At 49.5% G+C, this 25,594-nt stretch overlaps 3 protein-coding genes across 4 annotated transcripts; 1 reads left to right on the forward strand and 2 right to left on the reverse strand.

Moving 5' to 3' along the window:
• Nucleotides 1-740: 740 nt before the first annotated feature.
• LOC122686260 (succinate dehydrogenase [ubiquinone] cytochrome b small subunit, mitochondrial-like) lies at nt 741-19,072 on the forward strand. 2 transcript variants are annotated; one of them, XM_043891434.1, is made up of 2 exons: nt 741-745; nt 18,586-19,072. In XM_043891434.1, exon 2 carries the CDS (start codon nt 18,593-18,595, stop codon nt 19,070-19,072), a length of 480 nt encoding a protein of 159 aa, XP_043747369.1. In that variant the 5' UTR covers nt 741-745; nt 18,586-18,592. The 2 variants fall into 2 exon arrangements, with proteins under 2 accessions (XP_043747369.1, XP_043747370.1); XM_043891435.1 differs by lacking the exon at nt 741-745 and having other exon boundaries at nt 18,593-18,648; nt 18,754-19,072.
• On the reverse strand, nt 4,226-5,164 carry LOC122686258 (olfactory receptor 13J1-like). The gene has a single exon (XM_043891433.1). It carries the CDS (start codon nt 5,162-5,164, stop codon nt 4,226-4,228), a length of 939 nt encoding a protein of 312 aa, XP_043747368.1.
• Nucleotides 13,006-13,989, reverse strand: LOC122686256 (olfactory receptor 13C7-like). Its single transcript, XM_043891432.1, has one exon. It carries the CDS (start codon nt 13,987-13,989, stop codon nt 13,006-13,008), a length of 984 nt encoding a protein of 327 aa, XP_043747367.1.
• Nucleotides 19,073-25,594: the final 6,522 nt, after the last annotated feature.

The raw sequence follows: 25,594 nt of genomic DNA on the forward strand, positions 1-25,594 counted from the left end.
AAGGAAGCTGAGGAGCACAAGAAGACGTTCCTGTTAGAATGACCCAGAAGCTCCCGCATCTGTATTCCTGCATCAGTCCACACTGTGATGGCAGAGTTGGTGAGGGTGGACTTTGGAGTCAGACCGCCAAGCCCAGGTCTGAGACCTGCCACTTGCTGAAGACTTTCTCAGTCTCAGCCTCCTTACCTGTAGGGATAAGAATAGGATATCCTTGTGGGGCAATTTTGAGGATTCAGTGAAAGGTCTTAGCACTGAGGTTTGCACAGGGTAAGTGTTCAGTTAAGTGGTAGTGGATATTATAGTATCACTTTGTTCCCTTCTCCAAGCAGGTATTCTGGTGTCTGTATGATTAAAAAGATTTCAGGAGACGAGTCAACATGCCAGATGGATTCTCCTTGCCTCCTACCTGTTGGTCCAGTGACCTGGGTGTCAGCAGGTGGCTGAGCAGATGACAGGTGTGGTGACCCAAGGCTGGGGAGAGCAGAGTGAGGCAGTGCTGAGTGCATTCCCAGCAGACACGCTGTGCTGGGGTGGGCCAGGATCGAGGCCCCGAGCCCCCGAGGCCCAGCCTCCTGGTCCCCTGCCACGGAGACATCTCTCGTGCTCCCTGCCCTCAGGGACCTCACAGTCCCTGTCCAATTTAAAGTTCAGACTCTGCAAGGACACAAGTTTGCAGACTTGGCACAATGTGTCTTCAGAGACCCCGGCTTCCCTGTGCTGCCCCAGGAGGGCCCAGGTGGGTGAGGTGGGCACAGGAGAGACACCGGACAGGAATCTGGAGACCGGGTCTCCCTGCAGCCCTGCCCCTTGGACCTGAGTCTTGGGGGCTATGAAATGGCGTGTCTCCTGGCAGGAGTGCTGTGGGGACCTGTGCTCATGAAAGGTTGTTGTTATAGTTTAGTCGCTAAGTTCTATCTGACTCTTTTTGTGAGTTTCGTGACCCTGTGGGCTGTACCCACCAGGCTACTCTGTCCATGGGTTTTCCTACAAAGAAATACTGGAGTTGCCATTCCCTTCTGCAGGGGATCTTCCCAACCCAAGGATCGAATCTGTGTCTCCTGCATTTCAGGCGGGTTCTTTACCACCGAGCCAGCAGGGGAGGTTAAGGAAAGGGATTGCTCTACAGGATGAGCCCTGGGCCCCCGTGACGGATGTGAAGTCAGGGGCTGAGCTGGGTGTGAGTGTCTGCAGGTCCCCTTTTCTGTTTCCCTTCCCATGCCATTCTCCGTCCTTCACAAGAAAGAATGACAACTTGACAGAGCTTAAGGACTAAAAACAGCCTTAAATAATGCAGCAGCAATTGCAAATTTTCTGAATAAACTGTGATCTGTCTTTTGGAATATCTTTTTGTCAAGAGCACAGGTCAAAATAAAACATTGGAAGATTGTCACCACTTGCTTTCTGACTGCTGAGGACCGGGACCATCTTGCCCACAAACAAGCTCCCCCCTAGCCCTCCCGCCTCCTCCAGCCCACTCTTTTCTTCCCCATCTCTTAGGGCAGCTCTCAGGGTGGTGCGATACCCACCCAAAGAACCCAGAAGTTCAAGCGCCAAACCACAGTCTTCTCCTTCCGCAGCCATCTCTGCCATCTGCCTAATGTCCCCAGGAGCTCTCAGCTCCACGCTCTCTGACTGCCCACCCATCTGGGTCAGCCTCCATCTGTGCTTCCTCACTTCCTGCCCTCGGGCAGGGGCCCTTCTCCTCTGGGCTCTGCCTGGAGCCACATGATCTTCCATTTCTCAAAAATAACATTATATCTAAGTTCAAAGTCATGTTCATTGTAGAAGTATTGAACAAGATTGGAAAGAATAATTAATAAAGCAATATTAATCTCTGACTCCATCACCTCTAGGAAACAATTGTTAGTTAATATTTTGCCATAATTTTCCAGGAATTTCTATATACATACTTATTCATATATCCCTAAGAAAATATCATTAAAAAATTGAGATTATATTGAGTACAAAGTTCCTTGTTCTACCTTTTTGAATGTTAATTACAGTGTGAACATTTCCCATCATCAATTATTCTTCAAAAAATAAAATTTACAATGACTGTGCACAGCCCATCATTGGGCTCCACCAGAATTTATTTACACATTCAGCCCCAGTTGGAGATTATGAGTCTTAACAATTTTTGTTACCAAAAATACCTCTGTGATTAATATCATATAGAGAGATAAATAGATAAATCTTTGTACCTGTAATAATTTTCTCCAAGTAATTCCTAAAAGTAGAGGTGTTGGGTCAAAGGGTATGAAGTTTTCAAGTCTCTTGATTCATACCCACAACTCACTTGGCAGGAAGTTCATATAAATTTATTCCCACCCTTACCAGGTGTGTATGATAATACCTGCTTCACTGCACTATAGTTAACAATATATGTTAGAAAAATTGTTTGCCAGTTTCATGGGTGAAGAATGGTGTCTAATCAGTGGCCCTGCTAAAAGGAAGTGTGATTGTAAACTCCCAGTCCCCACAGAGTAAAGTCCAAACTCCAGTCATGGCATCAGAGGCCTGGCAGACATCTCTGCAGAAGCTTCTCCCTGGCTTGGTCAGCCGCGGGCTGCGGGCTCTGCTGCTCTCTGCGCCTCTGTTCTGACCAGCAGAGGAGGCAGGAAGAGGGACTGGCGGGTACCTGAGGGCTCAGACAAGGACTGTACTTACCTATGGGGCACAGGAGAGCAGGCCTGCTGCGAGGCGGCCGAGCTCTCCCATCACACAAGATGGTACCACGGAGGCCAGAGGGGGCAGGGAAAGGAGATGCTCTCAAGTCTGAGTCCGTTTCCTCCGTGTGTTCAAACCTAGGAAGAGGCTGATCTCCAGGAAGACGTAGAAATGTCAGGGTCTTAGTAGGTGGGGTGAAGGTGGGTGAAGCAGAGTCTCCCCAAGGCCACATGAAGCCTGGATGCTCGGCAGGGAGGCGATGGAGGGGCTGCTGCTAATGCGATAGGGGAAGCCAGACCCTCAGCTGCTCCGGGTGACCAGTGTCCCAGGGCCTGGGCTGGGCCGGAAATCTGGGAGGCTGGGCCTCATCACTGCTTCTGCTATACCCTCCCCAGGCACTAGACTGTGCCTGTCATCTGCGAACTTCATCTCAGCCCTGCTCAGATTTGGGCAGGACCCCGGGCTCTGCCCTACATTGATGTGTTTTCTGTTTGTTTAAGAAACTGGTGTGGGGAGGGAGGTGGGGGTTGGGTAGTTCAGGATGGGGAACACATGTAAATCCATGGCTGACTCATGTCAATATATGACAAAAACCACTACAATACTGTAAAGTAATTAGCCTCCATCTAAAAAAAATAATCGAAAAAAAAAAAAAAAAGAAACCAGTGTGGGCTTGGGGTTGAGGTAGGGCCAGACCCTGGGACAGAGTGAAATCCGGTACTACCGGCTCTTAGAGCAACACTGAAATAAAGCAGGAGGAGCACAGTGAGAGGTGCAGAGTGGGGAGACTTCCTGGAGGAGGTGTCATTGAAGACGGGCCTTGAGGTGGGGGTAGGGGTCAATTAAGACCTGGGGGTTAACAGATTTACAGTACTATATATAAAAGAGGAAAACAACAAGGACCTCATGTGTAGCTTAGGGAACTACATTTTAAAAATAAAAAGACTGGCCTTAAGGATCAGGCAGTTATTTTACACGTGGAGCTGTGTGCTGGGTGGCGGTTGCCTTGTGGGAAGAGGCAAGAAGGGCACAGAGCTGGGCATTGCTGGGCGCACCGAGGTTCCTGCCGGGCTGGTGTTTGCGGCTGACAGGAGGGAGTCTGTGGGGCACAGGGCGGGAGAGGGGGTTGGTCATGAGCCCAGGGCCAGGTTGCAAGGGCCTGTAATGCCCCCAGTGAAGCCCTTTCACTTCATCCTGAGAGCTCTGGGAGCCATTCAGGGCTTTCAGTCAAGAGAGAGACAAGATCAAATAGACTTTTCCAAAATATCCCTCTGGATGACCCTTGGAGGATAGATTGGGAGGAACAAGACTGAAATCTTGAGGCCAGCCGGGAGGCTGGTGTCAAGATGTGGGGAGTGATGCTGAGAGCTGGCCCAGGGCTCTGCCTGGGGAAGGAACAAAGGTGGAATTGTGAGCTGGGATCTGTGGCGGGATCAGCGTGAGGTGGTGCTGCCTTTCTGGGGTGAAGATTCCAGACCCCCAACCCTGCGCCCCATCCACCCTCTCTGTAGGTGAAGGCAGACCTGACCTGCTAACCCGCAGGAGCCCCTGGCCTCCCTCACCTGGAGGCCTGCATCCTGCCCCACACCTTCCTGGCGGCCTCCTTCACCTTCTTGTTCCTCAGGCTGTAGATGATGGGGTTCAGCATGGGTGTGACCACAGCGTAGAGGACCGTGAAGACCTCGTCAGAGACACGGGCCTCCTTGCTCTTGGGTTTCATGTACATGAAGATTACGGTGCTGTAGAAAAGCATGACCACGGCCAGGTGTGCTGAGCAAGTAGAGAAGGCTTTGTGGCGCCCGGCGGCCGAGGGTACCCTCAGGGTGGTGGCCAGGATGAGCACGTAGGACAGGCAGATGAAGGCCAGGGGCACGGGCAGCAGCAAGACGGCACCCACCAGCAGGAAGACCTCACTGATGGACGTGTCGGCACAGGCCAGCTTCAGGACTGCCAGGATCTCACAGGTGAAGTGACTGACCACACGGTGGCCACAGAATGGCAGCCTCATGGCGATGACTGTCTCAGTCACCGACTTGAAGAGGCAGAGGACCCAGGCGGCTCCCGCCAGCACGCAGCAGAGCTGGCGGCTCATCAGCATGGGGTACCTAAGGGGCCGGCAGATGGCCAGGTAGCGATCGTAGGCCATGATGGCGAGCAGCAGACACTCTGTGGAGCCTGTAGACAGACTCAGACACATCTGCAGTGCGCAGCCAACAAAGGAGATGGTCTTCTGGGCTGACAGCAGGTGGATGAGCATCAGGGGCACAAAAGTGGACGTGTAGCAGATGTCCAGGATGGAGAGGTTGCCCAGGAAGAAGTACATGGGTGTGTGCAGGCGGGCCTCCAGCACGCTGACTGCCACGATGCCTGTGTTCCCCAGCAGGGTCACCAGGTACATGGCTGAGCACAGAGGGAAGAGCAGGTGCTCCAGGGCAGGGTAACCTGAAAATCCTTTCAGGAAGAACTCAGACACCTCTGTGCTGTTGACGGGCTCCATATCTCAGAGCTCTGGCGGGACGCGTGGCTGGGAGGCAGGGAAAGAGGGTGCAGGGTGGTGGGGAGCCCACAGAGTCTCTTTAGGGGTGAAGTGTATTGTAGGGCCTTTTTGAGCCCTGACCCACATTCTCACTGAGACTTTGGGTAGTCCCCACACTTCTTCCAGTTTTCAATAGATCCATGTGAAAAATGAGGACTGAGGTGGGTCAGAATTTCTCTAAGAGTGTTAATGGAAATGTGGGCAATCTGAAAAAGCAATTTGAAACAATGTTGGATTAATCAAAAGTAAATAATTTACTGTAGAAATTTTCAGAGTCATTAACACACCACTGTGATTTGTGACTTTCTGAAAGTGATGTAGAGAGTAGGTAGTTTCCAAACTTATTTGACCATAGATCCTCCTTTTACAGAGCACCTGTTAACCTTCTGCAAATAAGTATTCTAGCAGCATCATATCGGGAACAATGGGCTGGATGGAAGGTCTTCAAATCTTAGAATCACCTGTATTACATGAGAATCACCTGGAAAGTTTGTGAAAACAGAGAGTTTCTATCTTATTAAGTCTGAGTGATGCTGTTCTGTTGGTCAGGGGACCACACTTTGAGACTCACTGGGCTAGATGGTCTCTGAGCAGTGGCCGCAGGGGCCATGCCAGGGTTGGGGGCACAGAGGCGGTGGGCACTGTGTGCAGGCCCGGCGGCTGGGTCAGCCCACAGCCTCCTCCTTCGCATAGTTCAGTGGACCACATACCTTATCCCCTAAAGGCACTGGCAGCTTCTGCAGTCAGTGGCTGCAGATACACCTGTCAGAATCTACATACACCCACACAGGCCACCACCCAGGCGCCTGCCTGCCTGTACGCACAAACACGCGGCTGGCAGCCGGGTTCACACTTCACCTGTGAGGACACACACCACATCGGGCTCATGTGTGTGCATGCACAGTCCGTGGCGCTAGTGTATGTGTAGCAGGCACTCACTCTTCTTCTCTTTCTCTCTCTCACACACACACACACACACACACCCAGTAGAGCAGGCCCTTGGACCCGTGGCCAGAGCTTCAGAGGACCAGGCAGGACAGAGGGGGTGTGTGACCAGGCGGGGGCCCTGGGAGCATCACGGGGGAAGCAGCGGTCCTGCGGCTGGGGAGCAATCTCTGCCTGGGATGAACCCTGAGGACAAAGAGAGCTTGGACATGGTGAGCAGCCTGCTCCGCGCTTCACCTGCCTTCCGGCCTGAGTCCTGAGAACCTGAGAATCTGAGCCGCTCAGCCTGCTCTCCTGGACTGGTGGCCAAGAAGAGCCAGGAGGAGGGATGTGGCTGCAGGCTGTGGGACTCTGGTTCCCAGAGCTGGGCCAGGGAGCTTCGTTTGTAGAGCCCACAGTGTCTTTCTGCGTATTTTCTGGCCAAATGCTATCTGAAAACCAGTTTAAGTGCCACTTCCCCTGGAGAGCCTCCCTTGATCCTCTCCCAGGCCACCTGAGCCCTCTGTCCTGTATGCATCACAGCCGTGTGTGTGCACCTGGAGGATGGTGCTCACCTTCCTCACTGGCTTCCAGCCGGTTGCTTAGCCCCACCAGCCTGCAGGGAGGTCGCCCTCTCCCCTCCTCACCCAGATTCTCAAGGCCAAGTTGAAGCCCCCAGCCTGGCCACAGCCAGCTTCTTCCTGTCCCATTGCCACTTCCTGAGGCTAAGACACATTGGGAGTGAGCAGCTGGCTGCTCACCCCAAGCTGTTCCTAGCCTGGATGACACCTGTCTGAACTGGGAGGGGGCTTGCAGATCAGCAAGACCACCCCTTGTTAGGTATGGGAGAAATGAAGCTCAGAGGAGGGGGCTTGCCCAATGCTGCACGGTGAGTTAGAGGGGAAACCAAGGCTGCAGAAGTTCCCCAGGGCTCCTGATCCCAGCCCCTTCCTCTGCCCCATGTCACCGTTGTTTTACTTACCTTCAGCCTCTTCCAGATCCATGTGCCTTGTTCCCTGGAAGATGTTTCTGAGACCAGGAACCTTCACTGGCTGTAGTCAGGAGAAAACAGGTCCAAGAAGCAGGTCTGCGCCTCCTCTCTCCAGGGAACCTCAGTGGACAGGACCCGGAGTTTCACACTGGTGGAGCTTTCCAAACTAAGAAGACACACCTAGGCTTTCGTAGAGTTTAGTGAAGTGTTTGCAATGTGATACAGTTAAGCGGAGCTCTGAGAATTTGGGAGAAGTAGACCAAGCACTTAGAATTCAGCGGCTTCTCTGAAGTGTGTCAGGTTGGCTAGAACTGGGAAATTCTGGTGGGTTCAAGGCTGAACGGGGTGCCCGGTGGTTGACTCTCAGCAGCCAGGGACTGCCTGACCAATCCGCTCCCAGCTCCATGCTGGCCAACAGCCTCCCGGGGAGCAGGGACCTTTCAAAGCTCCCTGCACCGGGGGACTGCACCATCCCCAAGGCAATTTAGAGGCAGAAGGGGAAATTCACCCAGCTTAGAAACTTTGGGGGTGCTTCAGGGATGATGTCCCAAAGACCCAATTACACAGAGTCTACTTAGAGATGCTAATTGGTGTAGAAAAGTTGGAGGAGGTGGCTCAGGGCCAGGAATCCACCCTCACAAGTCAGTCCTCAGTGTGGGCCGTGAATGTTTACAGGATCAATAAATGAATGGATGGATGGATGCACAATTAAGTCAATGTATAGGCCACTCTTGGTGAATACATTTAAAGAGAATGGAGTGAGTGAATGAACAATTAATATGCAGTTTCACCTTTAAGGGAAACTCTGTCCCCATTCACGGTCACACTCCATTTCTCCTCAAGCTTCTTCTGGCCCTGCTGCTGCTGCTGCTGCTAAGTCACTTCAGTCCTGTCCGACTTTCCGTCCCTGGGATTCTCCAGGCAAGAACACTGGAGTGGGTTGCCATTTCCTTCTCCAATGCATAAAAGTGAAAAGTGAAAGTGAAGTCGCTCAGCCATGTCCCACTCTTCATGACCCCATGGACTGCAGCCCACCAGGCTCCTCCGCCCATGGGATTTTTCAGGCAAGAGCACTGGAGTGGGGTGCCATTGCCTTCTCCGTCTTCTGGCCCTAGGCCACCACTAATCTACTTTCTCTCTATACAATTCTATTCTGGTTATTTTATATAAATGAAATCATATGATATGTGTTCCTTTGTGACTGATTTCTTTCATATATTAACAGCGTAATTTTTAAGGTTGAGCTATATTGTATAGCATGTATCAGTCCTTAACTTCTCGATAAAATTCGATGGTATGTATATATCTTACTCTGTTTGGGCTGCTAGAACATATTACCATAGACTAGGCAGCTGATAAGCCACAGAAATTTATTTTTCATAGTCGTGGAGGCTTGGCTATTGTAAATCATCCAGTCGTGTCAGACTCCTTGTGACCCCATGGACTGTGTCCCGCCAAGCCCCTCTGTCCATGGCATTTTCCAGGCAAGAGAACTGAAGCGGGCTGCCGTTTCCCCCTCCAGCTCCCCTTCATTCCTCTTGCTCAATTGCATCTATCCCTGTAGGGGCCGATAGGCTCGCCCTCTTCTGAATAAACCACATGGTTTCCCAGAGCTCCATCTTTGCCCAAGAAGTTCCCTTCTGCAGGCAGGACCCACTGGAGGGACTGCTTCCCCTCTTCAGAGCGCGGTGCATCTCTTCTCCTCTCCCCTTGAGCCCTGCCGAGTTACCTCTCCCTTCCTCCTCCCACAGCCCTCGGCCATCCTCTGTTCCTGGCTGCACACCTGTCTCCTCTGCCACACGTGAGAGCTGACTCCATCACCTCCTTCCAGCGTCTCCCACAGTGATGCTGCCACGGGCAGTCCCCCAACAGATCGTCAGCACACGACTCAAACCCAGCATTGCATGACAGGTTCAGCACTACCCAGACCTGTGATGCTGACCAAGTCACCTGGGCTTTGAGACTCAGTTTCCTTTGGAGCAATGGGGATTCTGTGTAGTCCAGATGAGACTCACAGAGAAAAGGTCTGGGGAGTCTCCTAGCAATGCTGCAGATCAGAGACTACACCTTCAACCACGGGCACATGCTGGATCTGTCTCCCCACCTCCGAGACAAGACCTCCAACATCTCTCATGACCCCCTTCTCCCTGGAGCCTGTACTGTTTGTTCCTCTCCAACCTAAATCGAGATCATTGTTAAGGGAGTTTATGAAACATACAAGGGTAGTAGCTTAATCTGGGTCAGTCATTAACCATAAATCTAATCCCTGTAAACATTTTAAGGTAGGGATTCTCTTGCTGAAGTTTGGCAAAAGGTAAATAACTGCCTGGGTGATGGCTTCTTCATTCACTCATTCAGGAAATTATTATTGAGCACCTACTATGTGTGGGTGCTGGGAACACGGAAGAGGCAGATGTGCCTTCTGCCCTCACAGTCTTTACACTCATCCCCTTGCCTCTTGGTGACCTTGGTCATATCCCTCTCTCTGGGCTTTAGAAACAACTAGATTTTCTTTGAATCTGGCATATAAAGACAAAATTCAACTTGAGGTCAGGAAAGCAGAAGTTAAAAGGAAGCATCTCTGCTAGGTCATGACTTCATGTGGCTGGATTAAGCCTGCAGCTTAATTTAAGATTTCATGATAAGAACTTGGTGTTTACTGGGTGTGTTGCTACAGAAAGAACTGGCAACCTCCAATTGTGACCCTGGATACAGGTGTGGGGAGAGTTTTCAGGCAGATTAAAGATGGGATACCGCCTGACTCTGCTTTTCTCTTCCCCACCCTTGTCTCCATCAGAGAGACCAGGTGGGAATGGCATGGACATGGGAGGGCTTTGTCATCAGCCTCTGGCCTGTGCCTGCCCTCACCTCCTACACATCCCTTTGTGCGGGCCTGCTCCAGCCTCAGCAGACCAGTCCCCGCTGGTGGACAAACCCCACAGCTCCTGTTCCCTCCCTCTTCTCCTGCTTTCCTCAGACTGGAGCACCCTTTCTCTCCCACCCATCCTCCAAGGCTCAGCTCATATACACCTCCTCCGTGGGGCCACCTTCTGAGACGTGGTACACGTCCAGCATAGACTACACATTCAACCACTAGCATGGTGCCTAGCATGGTGTGTATAAGTGTCCAGTACATGTTAGTGAAAGGTCCAGACGTGTTTGGACACGAGAGGCAACAGGAAGGGGGAGACAGAGGGGCAGGAAAGAGTTATATTCATGGGGAAACTGGGATGAGTTCAGAGTGTCTGGAATGTGTGGGTGGATGGAGTGAGGTGGACATAAGCAATCGGGGATGAGGTTGGGCCGGTAGATGGGATCTGGCTTTTATCCTCGCAGAGGAGGAATGGTGACCTTGAGGGATTTATACAGATGAGTAGTATGATCGGATTGGTGTGGCTTTTTGTTTTCTTTTCTCAGACAAGTTTCTCTTTCTTTTTTTTAGTTAGTGCAGAGGATGGATTTTAGAGTCTGGCATAGCTGTTGCACTATCGGAGAGAGAGAGGAGGTTGTGGCGGCATCAGAGGAAGGAGACGACTGACCAGGAGCTGCTTGAGGTGGACGCTCTGGGCCGTGGTGAGCGATTGGCTGTGTGGGGCGGTGAGGGTGAGAGGACGCCTGTGATGACTGCCCGGTTTCTGGCTGGGGGACTTAGGGAGTGTGGGTGCTGTTCCCTGAGAGGGTGACAGCCCTTTGGGGGCAGAGGGCTGAGTTCAGCTGTGGGCAGCTTAAGTGTGAGGTGCCTTTGAGGAGGGGAAGGGCCAGCAGGAAGACCTCGCCGGGCAGAGCAGCTGAACCAGGTCTGGAACCCTGGTCTCCTGGCTGCACACATGGGGGTCCTTTGTGTCTCCTCACTTGTTTCGGTGACGTCCTGGAAGGCAGGGCCGTGGCCACAAGATCCTGCTGCACCCACTCATGTCTGTCCACACGTTCAGACTAAGCCCCTGACTTCCTGGAGCAGCACAGGATCCAGTCCCCAGGTGTGACAGGGGACGGCTCCTGAGTGACAGTCAGTTCAGTAACTGTCCATGAGGAAAGCTCTGTGTGAGCTGAGGAGACAGGCCCCCACAGAGCCCTGCCCTCGAAGCGCCCACATTGTTGTGAAATATCATGGATGCAAAGGAGACAGGGATAGATACGGAGGGAAAGGTTCCAAAAACGTGCAGTGGGACGCAATGGAGAGAACCACTTTAAAGGGCCAGGAAAGGCTGTGTGGGAGTGACGGGGTCTAAGCTGCCTTGACAACAAAGTCCCAGGTCTCACCAGAGAACAGCATGAGCAACCAACCAAGATGCGACACAGTCAGACATGAGCGAGGGGTCGACTGCGTGCAGAGGTGAGTGGGATGTCGGGCTGAGAAAGCAGAGAGACCGGTTTTCAAGCTCTGAGGACTCAGCTGAGGAATTTGGGCTTCCTCCTCTGATAAAGGGGAGCAAACCTAGGTTCTGGAGTGGTTAATTGGCCAGGGTCTGGCCAAAGGAGCAGGCCCAGCGTGAGTGACGTAAGGCTTCGCTGTGGAGAGCAGGGCTGCCGCCCGTGGAGCTGCAGGAGAAGCCTGAGCCAGGCTCGGCCTCTGCACCTGGGGTCGGGGCTGAAGCTGCTCGCGGTGGCGTGAAGGGGGAGGTGAGGACAGGCCAGCACCAGGGGACACACGGAGCCCGTGTCTGGCCTCACCGCCGTGGACTCCCCGACACTGGTGACGTGCGGGAGGAGCTGGCACTCGCTGCGTTGGAGGGCCCCTCGCTCGGGGCTCGGAGCAGCTGCAGGCGGCCTGGCAGGAGCCCGGGGGCTGCAGTGACAATGGGGGAGGCCCCGCCGCCTCAGCGCTGCCTGGCCTCGGCCTTCCCGTCTCCTCCAGACTCTCTCGTGCTCAACCCGAACCCCAAACCTGACAGCAAGTAAGCTCTAGAAGGTATGATTCTATCCTAGCTGGATACTCCAGTCCAGAGACACACAAGCCAGCTAACCAGTGCTCCCTGGGGTGATCAACCTGGACGCAGCCAGTGAGGGACAGCTGGTCAGAAAATGGAAGCTCTAGAACTCTCTAGTAGCTCCTGGGTTGAGTGTAGGGTAGTGGCATTGTCACCAGGCTCTTCAGGAATTCCTCAGTCCTCCTCCTCCTTCCAGATGTGGGGTCGGTAGGAATGCCTAACGCTTGGTGTCAGCTCTCGCCTTTACCTCACATTGGGCAAGGAAGTGATAGTGTTAGTAAGAGGTCATTTCTGAGTGGCAGCTGCAAGAATCCACACTGGCTTTGTGATCTTCTCTTCTTCTTTTGCCATTTGACCAGCAGTGTGCCATATGGTAGATGCTTTCTCATCTTGATGCCCACAGGATGAAAAAGATGAAGTAGATCCCCCATCCAGTCTCCGATAGACCTGGAGAGTGAGCAAGAAAAAGAACCTCTGTGTTTGTAGTGAAAGTGAGGTCGCTCAGTTGTGTCCGACTCTTTGCAACCCCATGAACTGTAGCCTACCAGGCTCCTCTGTCCAAGGAATTTTCCAGGCAAGAATACTGGACTGGGCTGCCATCTCCTACACCAGGGGATCTTCCCAACCCAGGGATCAAACAGAGGTCTCCTGCATTGTGGGCAGAAGCTTTTACCATCTGAGCCACCAGGGAAGTCAATTTGGAAGTCACGCCACAGTATAGCTAGTTCCCCAGGCGGCACTAGTGGCAAAGAATCCCCCTGCCAATACAGGAGAAAAAGAAGTCCTGGTTCGATACCTGGGTCAGGAAGATCCCCTGGAAGAGGACATGGAAACCTACTTGAGTATTCTTGCCTGAAGAATACCATGGACAAAGAAGCCTGGAGGGCTAGAGTCCACAGATTCCCAAAGACTTGGACAGGACTAAAGCGACTCAGCACGCACGCACCTGCCTGATGGACTTAGAGAACAACAGGAAAGCGGGACATCTTCCTGGAGAGGAGATCTCCCCTCAGCAGAGCTATGGTGGCAGCTTTCACCTCTGCGTTCCTCAGGCTGTAGATGATGGGGTTCAGCGAGGGGGTCACGACCCCGTAGAACAATGCAAGAAGCTTATCCAGGTTGAGGTCCTTGGCTTTGGGCTTGAAGTACATGAAGGAGAGAGTTCCATAGAAAATCACCACCACTATGAGGTGGGCAGAGCAGGTAGAGAAGGCTTTGTGCCGGCCGGCAGCAGAGGGCACCCTCAGGATGGCAGTGAGGATGAACACGTAGGACAGGAGGATGAGCAGCAGAGGGGCCAGCATCACGACAGCAGAAGCCACCATTAATAGCAGTGCATTGAGAGAGATGTCCCCACAGGCTAGTTTCAGCACCGCCAAGATCTCACAGAAGAAGTGGTTGATGACATTGTGGCCACAGAAGGGGAGGCTCCAGGTGAGATTGGATTGGAGAAGGGAGTTGGCAAAGCCTGCCCCCCAGGTCCCTGCTGCCATCCACATGCAGGTGTGCCAGTTCATGAGCTCTGAGTAGCGAAGCGGCTGGCAGATGGCCACGTACCGGTCACACGCCATCATGGCCAGGAGCACGCACTCCGTGGTGCCCAAGGCCAGGGTCAGGTACATCTGCAGGGCACAGCCAGGGAAGGAGATGGTGCTCTGGGTTTCCAGGAAGTGGACCAGCATGAGAGGCACGAAGGAGGATGTGCCAGAGATGTCTATGAGGGCGAGGTTGCTGAGGAAGAAGTACATGGGGGTGTGCAGGCGGGGGTCCAGCATGTTCAGCCCGATGAGGAGGGCATTCCCCAGCACGTTCATGAAGTAGATGCCCAAGCAGAGCACAAACAGGACCATCTCTAACTTGTGGTGGTCATGGAAGCCCAGAAGGACAAACTCCGTCATGACCGTCTGGTTTGCCCCATTCATCTCAGTCTGCATCCATCTCATTCTCCCTCTTTTCCCATCTGTACCATGAACGTGTTGGGTAAAGCACCAGTGGGCCTGGGAGCCAAGCAGCGTGGATTGTGACCTGGGGCGAGTCCACACTGTGTCTGGAGCTCCGTTTCACCATGGGTACAAAGAGAGAGGGGACTTCGGCTCTGCAAGCCAGTCCCCTCAGTTCTGTAGTTCTGGTGTAACTTACAGGAAATGTCGCCCATTCGAATCTCCTAAGCTCTTCTCTCTTCTCGCCAGGCTGACCTAGGGGAGACAAGAGAAAAAATTCATGTATGTTGAGCTCTTTTTGAACCTGCAGTTTTCTTGGCTGTTAAGAGGAAGCACGTTTTCTAGGTTATGACTTCTCGTGGCTAATGACGCCAATATGATTTCAGACGCATCACTCACTGAGGATTTGTTGAGTGCCTTCCCTGTGCAGGGTGTTTAGGTCCTCGGTGATAGCAGAAAGAAAATTACGTGGACAAAAAGATGCCACATTTGTAACAAAGGTTGCTCCTCTTTCTCAAATTAAGTGGGATGAGCTTGGGAGGGCAGGTGGCTGATGAGTGATGGTCACCTCATTCCTTTGGGCATAAAGGTTGAACATTTCTATTGCATAAGACGTACAAGCCTTATTCAGGTGTCTGTCCTTAAGATCAGAGACCATGCATTGATTTTTACAAGAGTATATACGAATATATGTACCCCAGTAGAGCCACTGGTCACAACATTTAACCCTGGTCCTAAAGGCCAAGTGAGTCTCTTCTTGGGATCCGTTTTTAGGATAAATGATATTGACAATAATATTTCACAGGAGGGAAAGGCAGGTTCTAATCTGGCAGAGGTGTCCTGGGTCACTGACCAGCTCTATAAAGGGAGGGTGGGAAGCGGCCACAGTCTTTGCCCAGGATCCTCCATGTCTCTTCTGAGCTGGTCTCAGTGCCTTGGGAAATGCCAGTGTCAGGAGGGAGACAAGTGTCAAGTGTTAGATGGAAAGCTGTCTTGTAGCCCATGTGATCCCTGTTCTAAGGGAGGAATGGGAACTGATGGTGAATTTTAACCTATCAGAAGATGTATTTATACTTCCCTCCATCCCCTCACACCTAGATGACTTGAGGCCAGTATCCTGTGAAAACATCAGAGCCTGGTCTGTCCCTCAGGGCTGGATATATCCCTGAATTCTCCTGCTAATTGTATTTATCATTCACATAGGCTCGTGGGCCCAGCCTTTTCTGAATAAACCATGCCCTTTCCCAGAGCTACATCTTTGCCCAAGAAGTTCCCTTCTGAAGGCATGTTCTTCCTTGCTTCCTCCTCTTCAGAGCCCAGTTCATCTCTCTTCCTCTCCCACCTGCTCCCCTCTCCTCCCACAGCCCTTGGCCATCCCCCCTGTCCCTGAGCTGCACACCCGTCGCCTCACCACAGCGCAGAGCAGACCCTCTCTGTCTGCCTCCCTCCTGCTTTTCATACAGCGCGTGCTGCCAATGGCCATCCCACCACAGAGAGTCAACACGCGATTCAAAAACCCATTGTTGACATAGAAAACCCTAAAGATAGTATCAGAAAATTACTAGAGCCTATCAGCTCTAGTAATTTAGAATTTAGCACTGTTTCAGGATATAAAATCAATAACAGAAATCACTTGCATTTCTTTATACTAACAATTAAAAAATCGGAAAGAGAAACTAAGGAATCAATCCAATTCACCATTGTAAGAAAAAGAATTAAATATTTAGGAATAAACTTACCTAAGGAGAGAAAAGAACCATACACAGAAAATGATAAGGCACTGATGAAAGAACTCAAAGATGACATAAACAGATGGAGAGAGATTCCGTGTTCCTGGATAGGAAGAATCAATATTGTGAAAAGGACAATACTACCAAATGCAATCTACATAGTCAGTGTGATCCCTATCAAATTTCCAATGACATTTTTCATAGAACTAGAACAAAAATTTCAGAATTCATATGGAAACATAAAAGACCCCAGAGAGCCAAAGCAGTCTTGAGAAAGACAATGGAGCTGGAGGAATCAACCTTCCTGACTTCAGATGATACTACAAAGCTACAGTCATCAAGACAGTATACTACTGGCACAAAAACAGAAATATAGACCAATGGAACAAGAAAGAAAGCCCAGAAATAAACCCATGCACCTATGGGTCCCTTATTTTTGACACAGGAGGCAAAAATATACAATGGAGCAAAGACAGCCTCTTCAATAAATGACGGTGGGAAAACTGGATAGCTACATGTAAAAGAATGAAATTAGAACACTTCCTAACACCATACACAAAGATTAACTCAAAATGGATTAAAGATCTAAACAGAAGACCAGAAACTATAAAACTCTTAGAGGAAAACATAGGCAGAAGAATCGATGACATAAATCAAAGCAGGATCCTCTATGACCCACATCCTAGAGTAACAGAAACAAGAACAAAAGTAAGCAAGTAGACCTGATGAGACTTAAAAGCTTTTGCACAGCAAAGGAAACTATAAGCAAGGTGAAAAGACAACCCTCAGAATGGGAGAAAAGAATAGCGAATGAAACAACAAAGGATTAATTTCCTAAATATACAAGCCACTCATCCAACTCAATACCAGAAAAACAAACAACCCAATCAAAAGTGGGAAAACCGCTAAACAGACATTTCTCCAAAGAAGACATACAGATGGCTAACAAACACATGAAAAGATGCTCAACATTGCTCATTATTAGAGAAAAGGAAATCAAAACTACAATGAGGTATCACCCCATACCAGTCAGCATGGCCATCATCAAAAAGTCTACAAACAATAAATCTGGAGAGGGTGTGGAGAAAAGGGAACGCTCTTGCACTGTTGGTGGGAATGTAAATGGATACAGCCACTACGGAGGATGGTAAGAAGATTCCTTAAAAAACTAGGGATAATATCACCAAATGACCCAGCAATCCCACTCCTAGACATAAGCCCTGAGGAAATCAAAATTGAAAAAGAGACATGTATACCATTGATCATTGCAGCACTATTTACATTAGCTAGAACATGGAAGCAAACTAAATGTCCATTAACAGATGAATGGGTAAAGAAGTTGTGGTACATATACACAAAGGAATATTCAGTTCAGTTCAGTTCAGTTGCTCAGTCATGTCCGACTCTTTGCAACCCCAAGAACTGCAGCACGTCAGGCCTTCCTGTCCATCACCAACTCCTGGAGTTTTATCCAAACTCATGTACATTGAGTCGATGATGTGATCCAACCATCTCATCCTCTGTCGTCCCCTTCTCCTCCTGCCCTCCATCTTTCCCAGTGTCAGGGTCTTTTCAAATGAGTCAGCTGTTTGCATCAGGTGCCCAAAGTACTGGAGTTTCAGCTTCAGCATCAGTCCTTCCAATGAACATATTACTCAGCCATAAAAAGGAATGCATTTGAGTCAGTCCTAATGAGGTGGGTGAACCTTAAACCTATTATACAGAGTGAAGTAAGTCAGAAAGAAAAAGATAAATATTGTATTCCAGCACATATATACAGAATCTAGAAAAATGGTACTGAAGAATTTATTTCCAGGTCAGCAATGGAGAAACAGACATAGAGAACAGACTTATGGACATGGGGAGAGGGGAGGAGAGGGTGAGATGGATGGAAGGAGTAACATGGAGACTTACATACAATATGTGAAATAGATGGCCAAGAAGAATTCACTCTATGGCTCAGGAAACTCAAACAGGAGCTCTGTATCAACCTAGAGGGGTGGGATGGGGAGGGAGATGGGAGGGAGGTTCAAAACGGAGGAGATATATCTATACCTATGGCTGATTCATGTTGAGGATTGACAGAAAACAACAAAATTCTGTAAGGCAATTATCCTTCAATAAAAAAAAATAATTTAAAAAAATCATAGCACAGTAGCTTCATCACCAGCCTAACTGTGTGATGTTGACCAAGTCACTAGGCCTTTGAGACTCAATTTCCTTCTGGAAAAAGGGGATTCTGTGTAGTGCAGATGAGACTCACAGAGTAAAAGGCTGCTGATCCATCCAGCAGCAAGGCTCCAGATCAGAGACTGCACCTTCAGCTATCAACACCTGATGAACCTGTGCTCCCTGCCCCCCGGACAAGAGCTCCAGCATCTGCCATGACCCTCTCTCTCCCCAGAGGAATGCTGATTTTCTCGCCTGCAGCCTAAATCAGGATGATTGTTAAGGGAGTTTGTGAAACACACAGGGGTAGTTTTTTAATCTGGGTTAATCAGTGACCATAAATCTTACCCATGTAAACATTAAAGGCAGGAATTCTCTTGCCAAAGTTTGGCAAAAAAGGTGAAGAATTGCCTGAGTATGATGGCTCATTCATCCACACATCCAGCAAATTATTGTTGAGCACCTCCTATGTGCTAGGTGCTGGGAACACAGCCGAGGCAAATAGGGCCTTCTGCCCTTGCAAGGTTTATAGTCTTCCCCTTGTCCCTTGGTGACCTTGGTCCGATCCCTTCCTCTCTGCGGGCTTTAGAAACCTCTAGAATCTCCTTGAGTCTAGGATGTAAAGACAAAATAAACCTGAGGTCTCGGAAGCAGAGGTTAATAGGTAGCCTAGGGTTGCTGGTTGACCTTGAACCTTCAGGAGCGACATGGCGACTCTCTGGAGGCTGAGTGTCCTTTGCGGCTCCAGAGAAGGGCGAGCTCTGTTCCCCCGAACCCCAGTGGTCAGACCAGCTCCTGTCTCAACATTTCTCCAGGACCGACCTGCCCAAGGATGGTGTGGAACACAGCATATTCACCTGTCTGCCAGCCACCATGCTGGTTCCATGGCTGCATCTCTCCACTGGACTGGTGAGAGGGTTGTCAGTGTTTTGCTCCTGGGCCTACTTCCAGCTGCTTATTTGAATCCTTGTTCTGCGATGGACTACTCTCTGGCTGCAACCCTCACTCTTCACAGTCCCTGGGGCACTGGACAACTTGTTACTGACCATGTTCACGGGGATGCAGTGCAGAAGGCTGCCAAGACAGCCCTATTGGTGCTCTCGGCTTTCACCTTTGCTGGACTCTGTTATGTCAACTGTCATGACGTGGGCATCTGCAAAGTTGTGGCTATGCTGTGGAAACTCTGACCTTTTAGACTTAATACCTTGAGAATTGATTGTACACCTCCTTGCCTCTGCTCACACCTCCTTGCCATTTCAACTCACAATAAGAAGGAAAAACATTGGTGAGACAAACCTCTTCTCGTAATCACCTGATTGTTTTTAGCATTTAATCATTGAACAAAGATTGAGGGAAGTTGGATCTTAAGAAATTATAAGACTGAATTCTGTATTCTGGGGAGCTAATGGAGTGTCTCAGCTTTTCACAAGTCTCATAGTATAACTGAACATTATATATGAGCTTTTTGTCTTTTAATTTATCAAACTCTTAAAGGGAATTCAGCTTTATAACTCTCAATATCTGATCAAACATCTATATTTGTCCTAGGATGATGGAGAAAGGGAAAGACTTAATTCGTAAGTAAAGACTGCAGAAAATTAGGCAGTGTTTAGTTTTTGTAAACCTCCCCCTCTGTTCATTTGATACCAGTTACTGAGGGTTACATGTCTTAGGGAAATTTGAAAATTAGAAATGCTGATATTTCACATTACTGATTTCTAAATCCTAGGAAGAAGAGCCTGGAGAGTTTCTGAATGTATAGTAGTTCCATTTAGGGAAGAGGTGCCTTTATAGACGATTCAAATTGTTACAGATTCTAAACCAAGACTTAATCCTCAAATGTGTTTATTTTACTTGTCCTAAAATAATCTGTCCACAAATATAAAATTATAAGTGATAAGCTGTTGTTTTCCCACTGGAAATTTCTAACGTGAAAATGTATTCCATGAAGATAATTTTTTTAAAAATATAAAATGCTGCATAATAAAACAAACAAAAAAAGGGAGCCTAGGTCATGACTTCATGTGGCTAGATTAATCCTGCCCTTTGAAATGGCAGCCCACTCCAGTACTCTTGCCTGGAGAATCCCATGGATGGAGAAGCCTGGTAGGCTTCTGTCCATGGGGTCACAAAGAGTCGGACCCGACTGAGCGACTTCATGTTTCAACTTAATATTCAAATCTCAGAAGTTGGTCTTTCTTGATGTGTTGCTGCATAAAGAACTGGTAACCTCGAGTATTAACCCGGGTACAGGTGTGGGGGAGTTTTCAGGCAGATAGAAGACGGGATACCGCCTGACTCTGCTTTTCTCTTTCCCACCCTTGTCTCCATCAGAGAGACCAGGTGGGAACCGCATGGACATGGGAGGGCTTTGTCATCAGCCTCTGGCCTGTGCCTGCCCTCACCTCTTACACATCCTTTTGTGCGGGCTGCTCCAGCCTCAGCATATCAGTCCCCTCTGGTGGACAAACCCCACAGCTCTTGTTACCTCCCTCTTCTCCTGCTTTCCTCAGGCCGGAGCCCCTTTCTCTCCCACCCATCCTCCAAGGCTCCGCTCACACCCACCTCCGTTGCTGGGTCACCTTCTCAGACATCCCCACAGCACTGACCGTCCTGACACACGATGCTCACAGCTGTGAGCTCGATCAATCTGCTGTGTTTGTGTGACGTCTCACCGTGAGCTGCAGAAATCACAGGCTCTGTGCGATTTACCCCCAGCCCCTCCAGCACCCCACACAGGAGCTGCCATTTGAGATCTAGTGCTTTCCTTCTGCTAAAATCCTCATCCCAGATTTCCTACCTTGAAATCACCCTCCTTCCCCTTTCACCCATGTTCACACACAGGATGAGATACAGGGACGAGAGATTTGGGGGTTCCATTTTCTCCATGCAAGAACAACTGCTCTCTCTCAAGAGCTGAATGAGGAGACAGGTGGGTTTCCTTGCAATGAAGCAAATCTGATCAGAACACATTCATGGGAATCAGGAACAGCCTATGAAGCTGTAGGCTTGTGACCTCAGAGAAATAAGGCTGTGTCTACAAAATACAATGATGCCAGGTTACTGACAGCTGGGACTGCAACACGGCCTCAGGCTGGCCCCACAGACAGCAGCTGTGGTTCTCTTCGTCCATCAATTAAGATGAGCTGAGCTTTGCCTGTTTTCAAAATGGATAACCAACAAGGACATATTGCACAACACATGGAACTCTATCCAATGTTATGTGCCAGCCTGGATAGTGGGGAGGGGTAGTGGGTGAACCGGCACACGGATCTGTATGACTGAGTCCCTTCCCTGCTCACCTGAAACTAGCTCAATATTGTTTATCAGTTATACCCCAAGACAAAATAAAGAGCTTAAAGTTTGAAAATAAAAAAGATCTTACATTGAAAAAAAAAAAAAAGAGATGCGCAGAGTCTTGCTGCAGTAACACACAGCCTCATGATTTTAGCAGCTTACCAGGACAGAGGTTTAGTTCTCATCCTTCGTGTGGATTGCAGGGGGCTCTGTTCCAGGTTGTCATCCTCAGAGAACCTGGCTCCACCCTCTGGGATATCATCCAGTTCTTACAGCTGGGGAAGAACCCAGCAGAACTTCTTACACTGACAGGTCACTGTTCTGACCCAGAAGTGAGGTGTGCCCCATCTGTCCACAGCCTGCTGCCCTGTGTAATCCTCCCGTTTGCCCAGAGGAGGAGGACCAGACACGCTGTGGAGCATTTTGGTACAATGGTGTTTTGCAGTAGTTTCAGGAAACCACTCTAGCATCTTGTCTGACAGGTCTCTCATTCCGTCATGTCCTGGAAAGTCAGGTTTACAGAGTGATAGGAGATTTTGTGTCTCTGAGAATCACTGTCTACTTCTCTCCCCAGTTTTACTCCTCCTGAAAGGCAGTTTGATGCCATGGTAGGAGCCCCTGGCTGAGAGTGAGGATCCAGGTTTGATTCTTGCCCTTGTTCCCTTTCTCCTGAATGACCTTGGTTGAGTTTCTCCTTGTGTGAAATGGAGCCATTCAATATGTGATCTCTGGTACTCTGGACCACCTCCATAACATTCTGTCAACTTTCTAGCAACTTCCGGCCCAGGTAAATATCATGTCAGTTTCATTGGCTGGTAAATCTAGTTTGAACAATTTAATACTCATTTAAGCTTCAGAAATGATTTTAAAGGAAGCTGACGGGGACAAGAAGAGCAGCTCCTGTTACAATGTCCCAGAAGTGCCCGTATCCACAACCCGCGTCATGGAACTCACTGTGATGGCAGAGCCAGTGAGGGTGGGCTTTGGGGTCAGACCACCAAGCCCAGGTCTGAGACCTGCCACTTGCTCATGGCTTTCTCAGCCTCAGCCTCCTTACCTGTAGAGATAAGAGTAGGATCTCCTCATGGGATGATTTTGAGGATCCAGTGAGAGGTCTTAGCCCAGAGCTTGGCCCAGGGTGAATATTCAGTAAGTGGTAACCGATATCATTAATATCATTATGTTCCCTTCTCCAATATGATAGTCTGGTTTCTGTATGTTTAAAAAAGATTTCATGAGACGAGTCAACATGCCAGATGGATTCTCCTTGCCTCCTACCTGTTGGCCCAGTGAGCTGGGTGTCAGCAGGTGGCTGAGCAGATGACAGGTGTGGTGACCCAAGGCTGGGGAGAGCAGAGTGAGGAGTGCTGAGTGCATTCCCAGCAGACGCAGTGTGCTGGGCTGGGCCAGGATCGAAGCCCCGAGCCCCCGAGGCCCAGCCTCCTGGTCCCCTGCCACGGAGACATCTCTCCTGCTCCCTGCCCTCAGGGACCTCACAGTCCCTGTCCAATTTAAAGTTCGGCCTCTGCAACAACACAAGTTTGCAGACTTGGCACGATGCAGATTCAGAGACCCCAGGCTCCCTGTGCTGCCCCAGGAGGGCCCGGCTGGGTGAGGTGGGCACAGGAGAGACCCTGGACAGGAATCTGAAGACCAGATCTCCCTGCGGCCCTGCCCCCTGGACCTGAGGCTCGGAGGTTGTGACTCCGTGGCCTCGGCCTGGGTGTCCTGGGTGTCTCCTGGCAAGAGTGCTGTGGGCACCTGCCCTCATGAACGGTTAAGGAAAGTGAATTGCTGTAGAGGGTGACGCGCCGGACACTTGCTGGGGACGTGAAGTCAGGGATGAGGGGGTGGGTGAGTTTCTGCAGGTCCCCTGGCCTTTCTCCCTTCCCCTCCCGTTCTCTCTCCTTCACAGGAAACAATGAGACCTTGACACAGCCCAGGGCTTAAAGAGCAGCCGTAAGTAACACTGCAGCATTTGTAAACTCCCCATTTGCTGTGATTTGTCTCTTTAATGTTTTTTCTTTTTTTTTTTTTTTTTATCAAAACACAGGTCCAATAAAATATTGGCATTTGTCACCGCTTATTTTCCAGCTGCTCAGGACCAGGCCCATCTTGGCACCCCATGGATGCCCACTAACATCCAGACAAGCCCCTTGACAGCACTCCCGCACCCCCCGGCCTCCTTCTCGGATCTTCCCAAACTCTCAGGGTGTCTCTCAGGGTAGGGCGCTGTTCACCCAACTCAGCCAGAAGCCAGTCAGGGCCCCTCAGTCCCCACCTCCCTCAGCCACCTCTGCCATCAGGTGACTGTCCCCAAGATTCTCAGCTCCACCCTCTCTGCCTGACTGCCCACCTGGGTCCTGCCCCATCCACGATTCCTCACTTCCTGCCCTCGGGCGGGGGCCCTTCTCCTCTGTGCTCTATCTGAAGCCACATGATCTTCCGTTTCTCAAAAATAATATTTTTAAAATTTCAAAACCATGTTCATCATAGAACTATTAACCATTATTGGAAAGAATAATCAAGAAAACAGTATTTATCTATAATCCCATCTCCCAGAGAATCAATTGTTAGCTAATATTTTTTATAGTTTTCCACAATTCTCTATATACATATTTATTCATATATCCATAAGAAAAAAACCTTTAAAACTAGGATTACACTGAATACAAACTTATTTGTTCTGCCTTTTCCTATTAATTACAGTGTGAGCATTTCAAATCATCAAATATTCTCCAAAGATAAGATATCTAATGGCTGTGTCAGAATCTGTCATTGGGCTCCACCAGGATTTATTTAAACATTCTGCTATGGTTGCACTTGAAGAGTCTTACAATTTTTTCTTCCACAAATAACCTCAAATTAATACCCATATATAAACCTTTGCACCTCTGGTAATTTTCTCAGAGTAATTCCTAGAAGTATAGGGGTTGGGTCATAAGGTTTGACGTTTTTAAATCCCTTGATTCATAGCCATAACTTAGAGAGCTGGGATTCAGGACACAGTCAGCCCAGCACAGAAGGCCCTGAAGAGGGAGACAGAGCTGAGACAGACCCCGCCCAGGAAGGGGGATCAGAAGGGGTTTTCTGGAAGGGGGGTGTGGGCACCGAGTGAGGACTGAGTGAATTCCCATAATGCCATGATGCTGGGGAGGTGGTCTCTCTGGTCCCTGGTGTCCATATTGCATTCCTCACCTGAGATTGGCATCATCCCGTCTGGTTCCCAGCCAGGAAAGCCCTGAGAAGACTAGTACAGTGCCTAGCATTGAAAGGTTGTTGCTGAACGATAAGACGCGGGATTCTTGGCCTCCGGAGGAGATGAATTCAATCCGGCGCCAAAGACGAGGCTGGATCGCTCAGAGCTTTTGTGTAATAAAGTTTTATTAAAGTATAAAGGAGATAGAGAAAGCTTCTGACATAGGCATCAGAAGGGGGCAAAAGAGTACCCCGCTCCTAGTCTTTAGCTATATGTCATATAGTCATTCACAGTGTGTTAATGAAAAGAAAGGAATGTCATAAAATTTAGAATGGCACCAGATAATTCATCCCTGGCCATAAAACGATTGACTTGAATCTGGTAGAAGGGCAGAATACCAACAAATAGTTCTGTTTACATAGATTAGGGGAAGAATACCTGAGTAAGTAAGTTAGGCCGTTTGGCGGAACCAACTTGAAGATAGAGTCTGGGGTTCATTAACATACCTTAAGACAACATTTCCATAAGAAAAAGAAATGTATTGGTTAACTCAAGGTTTGAGAGTAGTTAGCTTTAGGTGAGACCAGGTGTCATGGCAACACAGCATGTTAAGAGAAACCTCCTTTTAAATTTGTATAGAGAAGGAAAAACAGATCGCTGGTTTTTTCCTCCTGCCGCTTAAGAGAGATAAAAATGTCTGGCACTTGCAGCCTCTTTCCTCCATTTGGAGACCCCTGCCCTTCCTGCCTCTTAACCGCTCAGCATGGTGTGTGAAAAGTGTCCAGTATATGTTAGCGAAAGGTCCAGAGGTGTTTGGACACGAAAGGCAACAAGGGGGATACAGAGGGGCAGGCAGGGGCATGATATTCATGGGGAACTGGGACGAGTTCAGAGTGTCTGGAATGTGTGGGTGGGTGGAGTGCGGTGGAGATAAGCAGCCAGTGATGAGGTTGGGCAGGTGGATGGGATCTGGCTTTTATCCTAGGAGAGATGATCAATGGTGACCTTGAGGGATTTAAGCAGGTGAGTAGTGTGATCGGATTGCTGTGGTTTTTCCATTTTTTTTTTTTCAGACAGGTTTTGTTGTGTTTTGTTTTTTTAGTTAGTGCAAGGACGGATTTTAGAGTCTGGCAGAGATGTTGCACTATCTGAGAGAGAGAGGAGGTTGTGGCGGCATCAGAGGAAGGAGGCGACTGACCAGGAGCTGCTGTGA

This window comes from Cervus elaphus, chromosome 29 (genome assembly GCF_910594005.1).
Source record: "Cervus elaphus chromosome 29, mCerEla1.1, whole genome shotgun sequence".
NCBI lineage: Eukaryota > Metazoa > Chordata > Mammalia > Artiodactyla > Cervidae > Cervus > Cervus elaphus.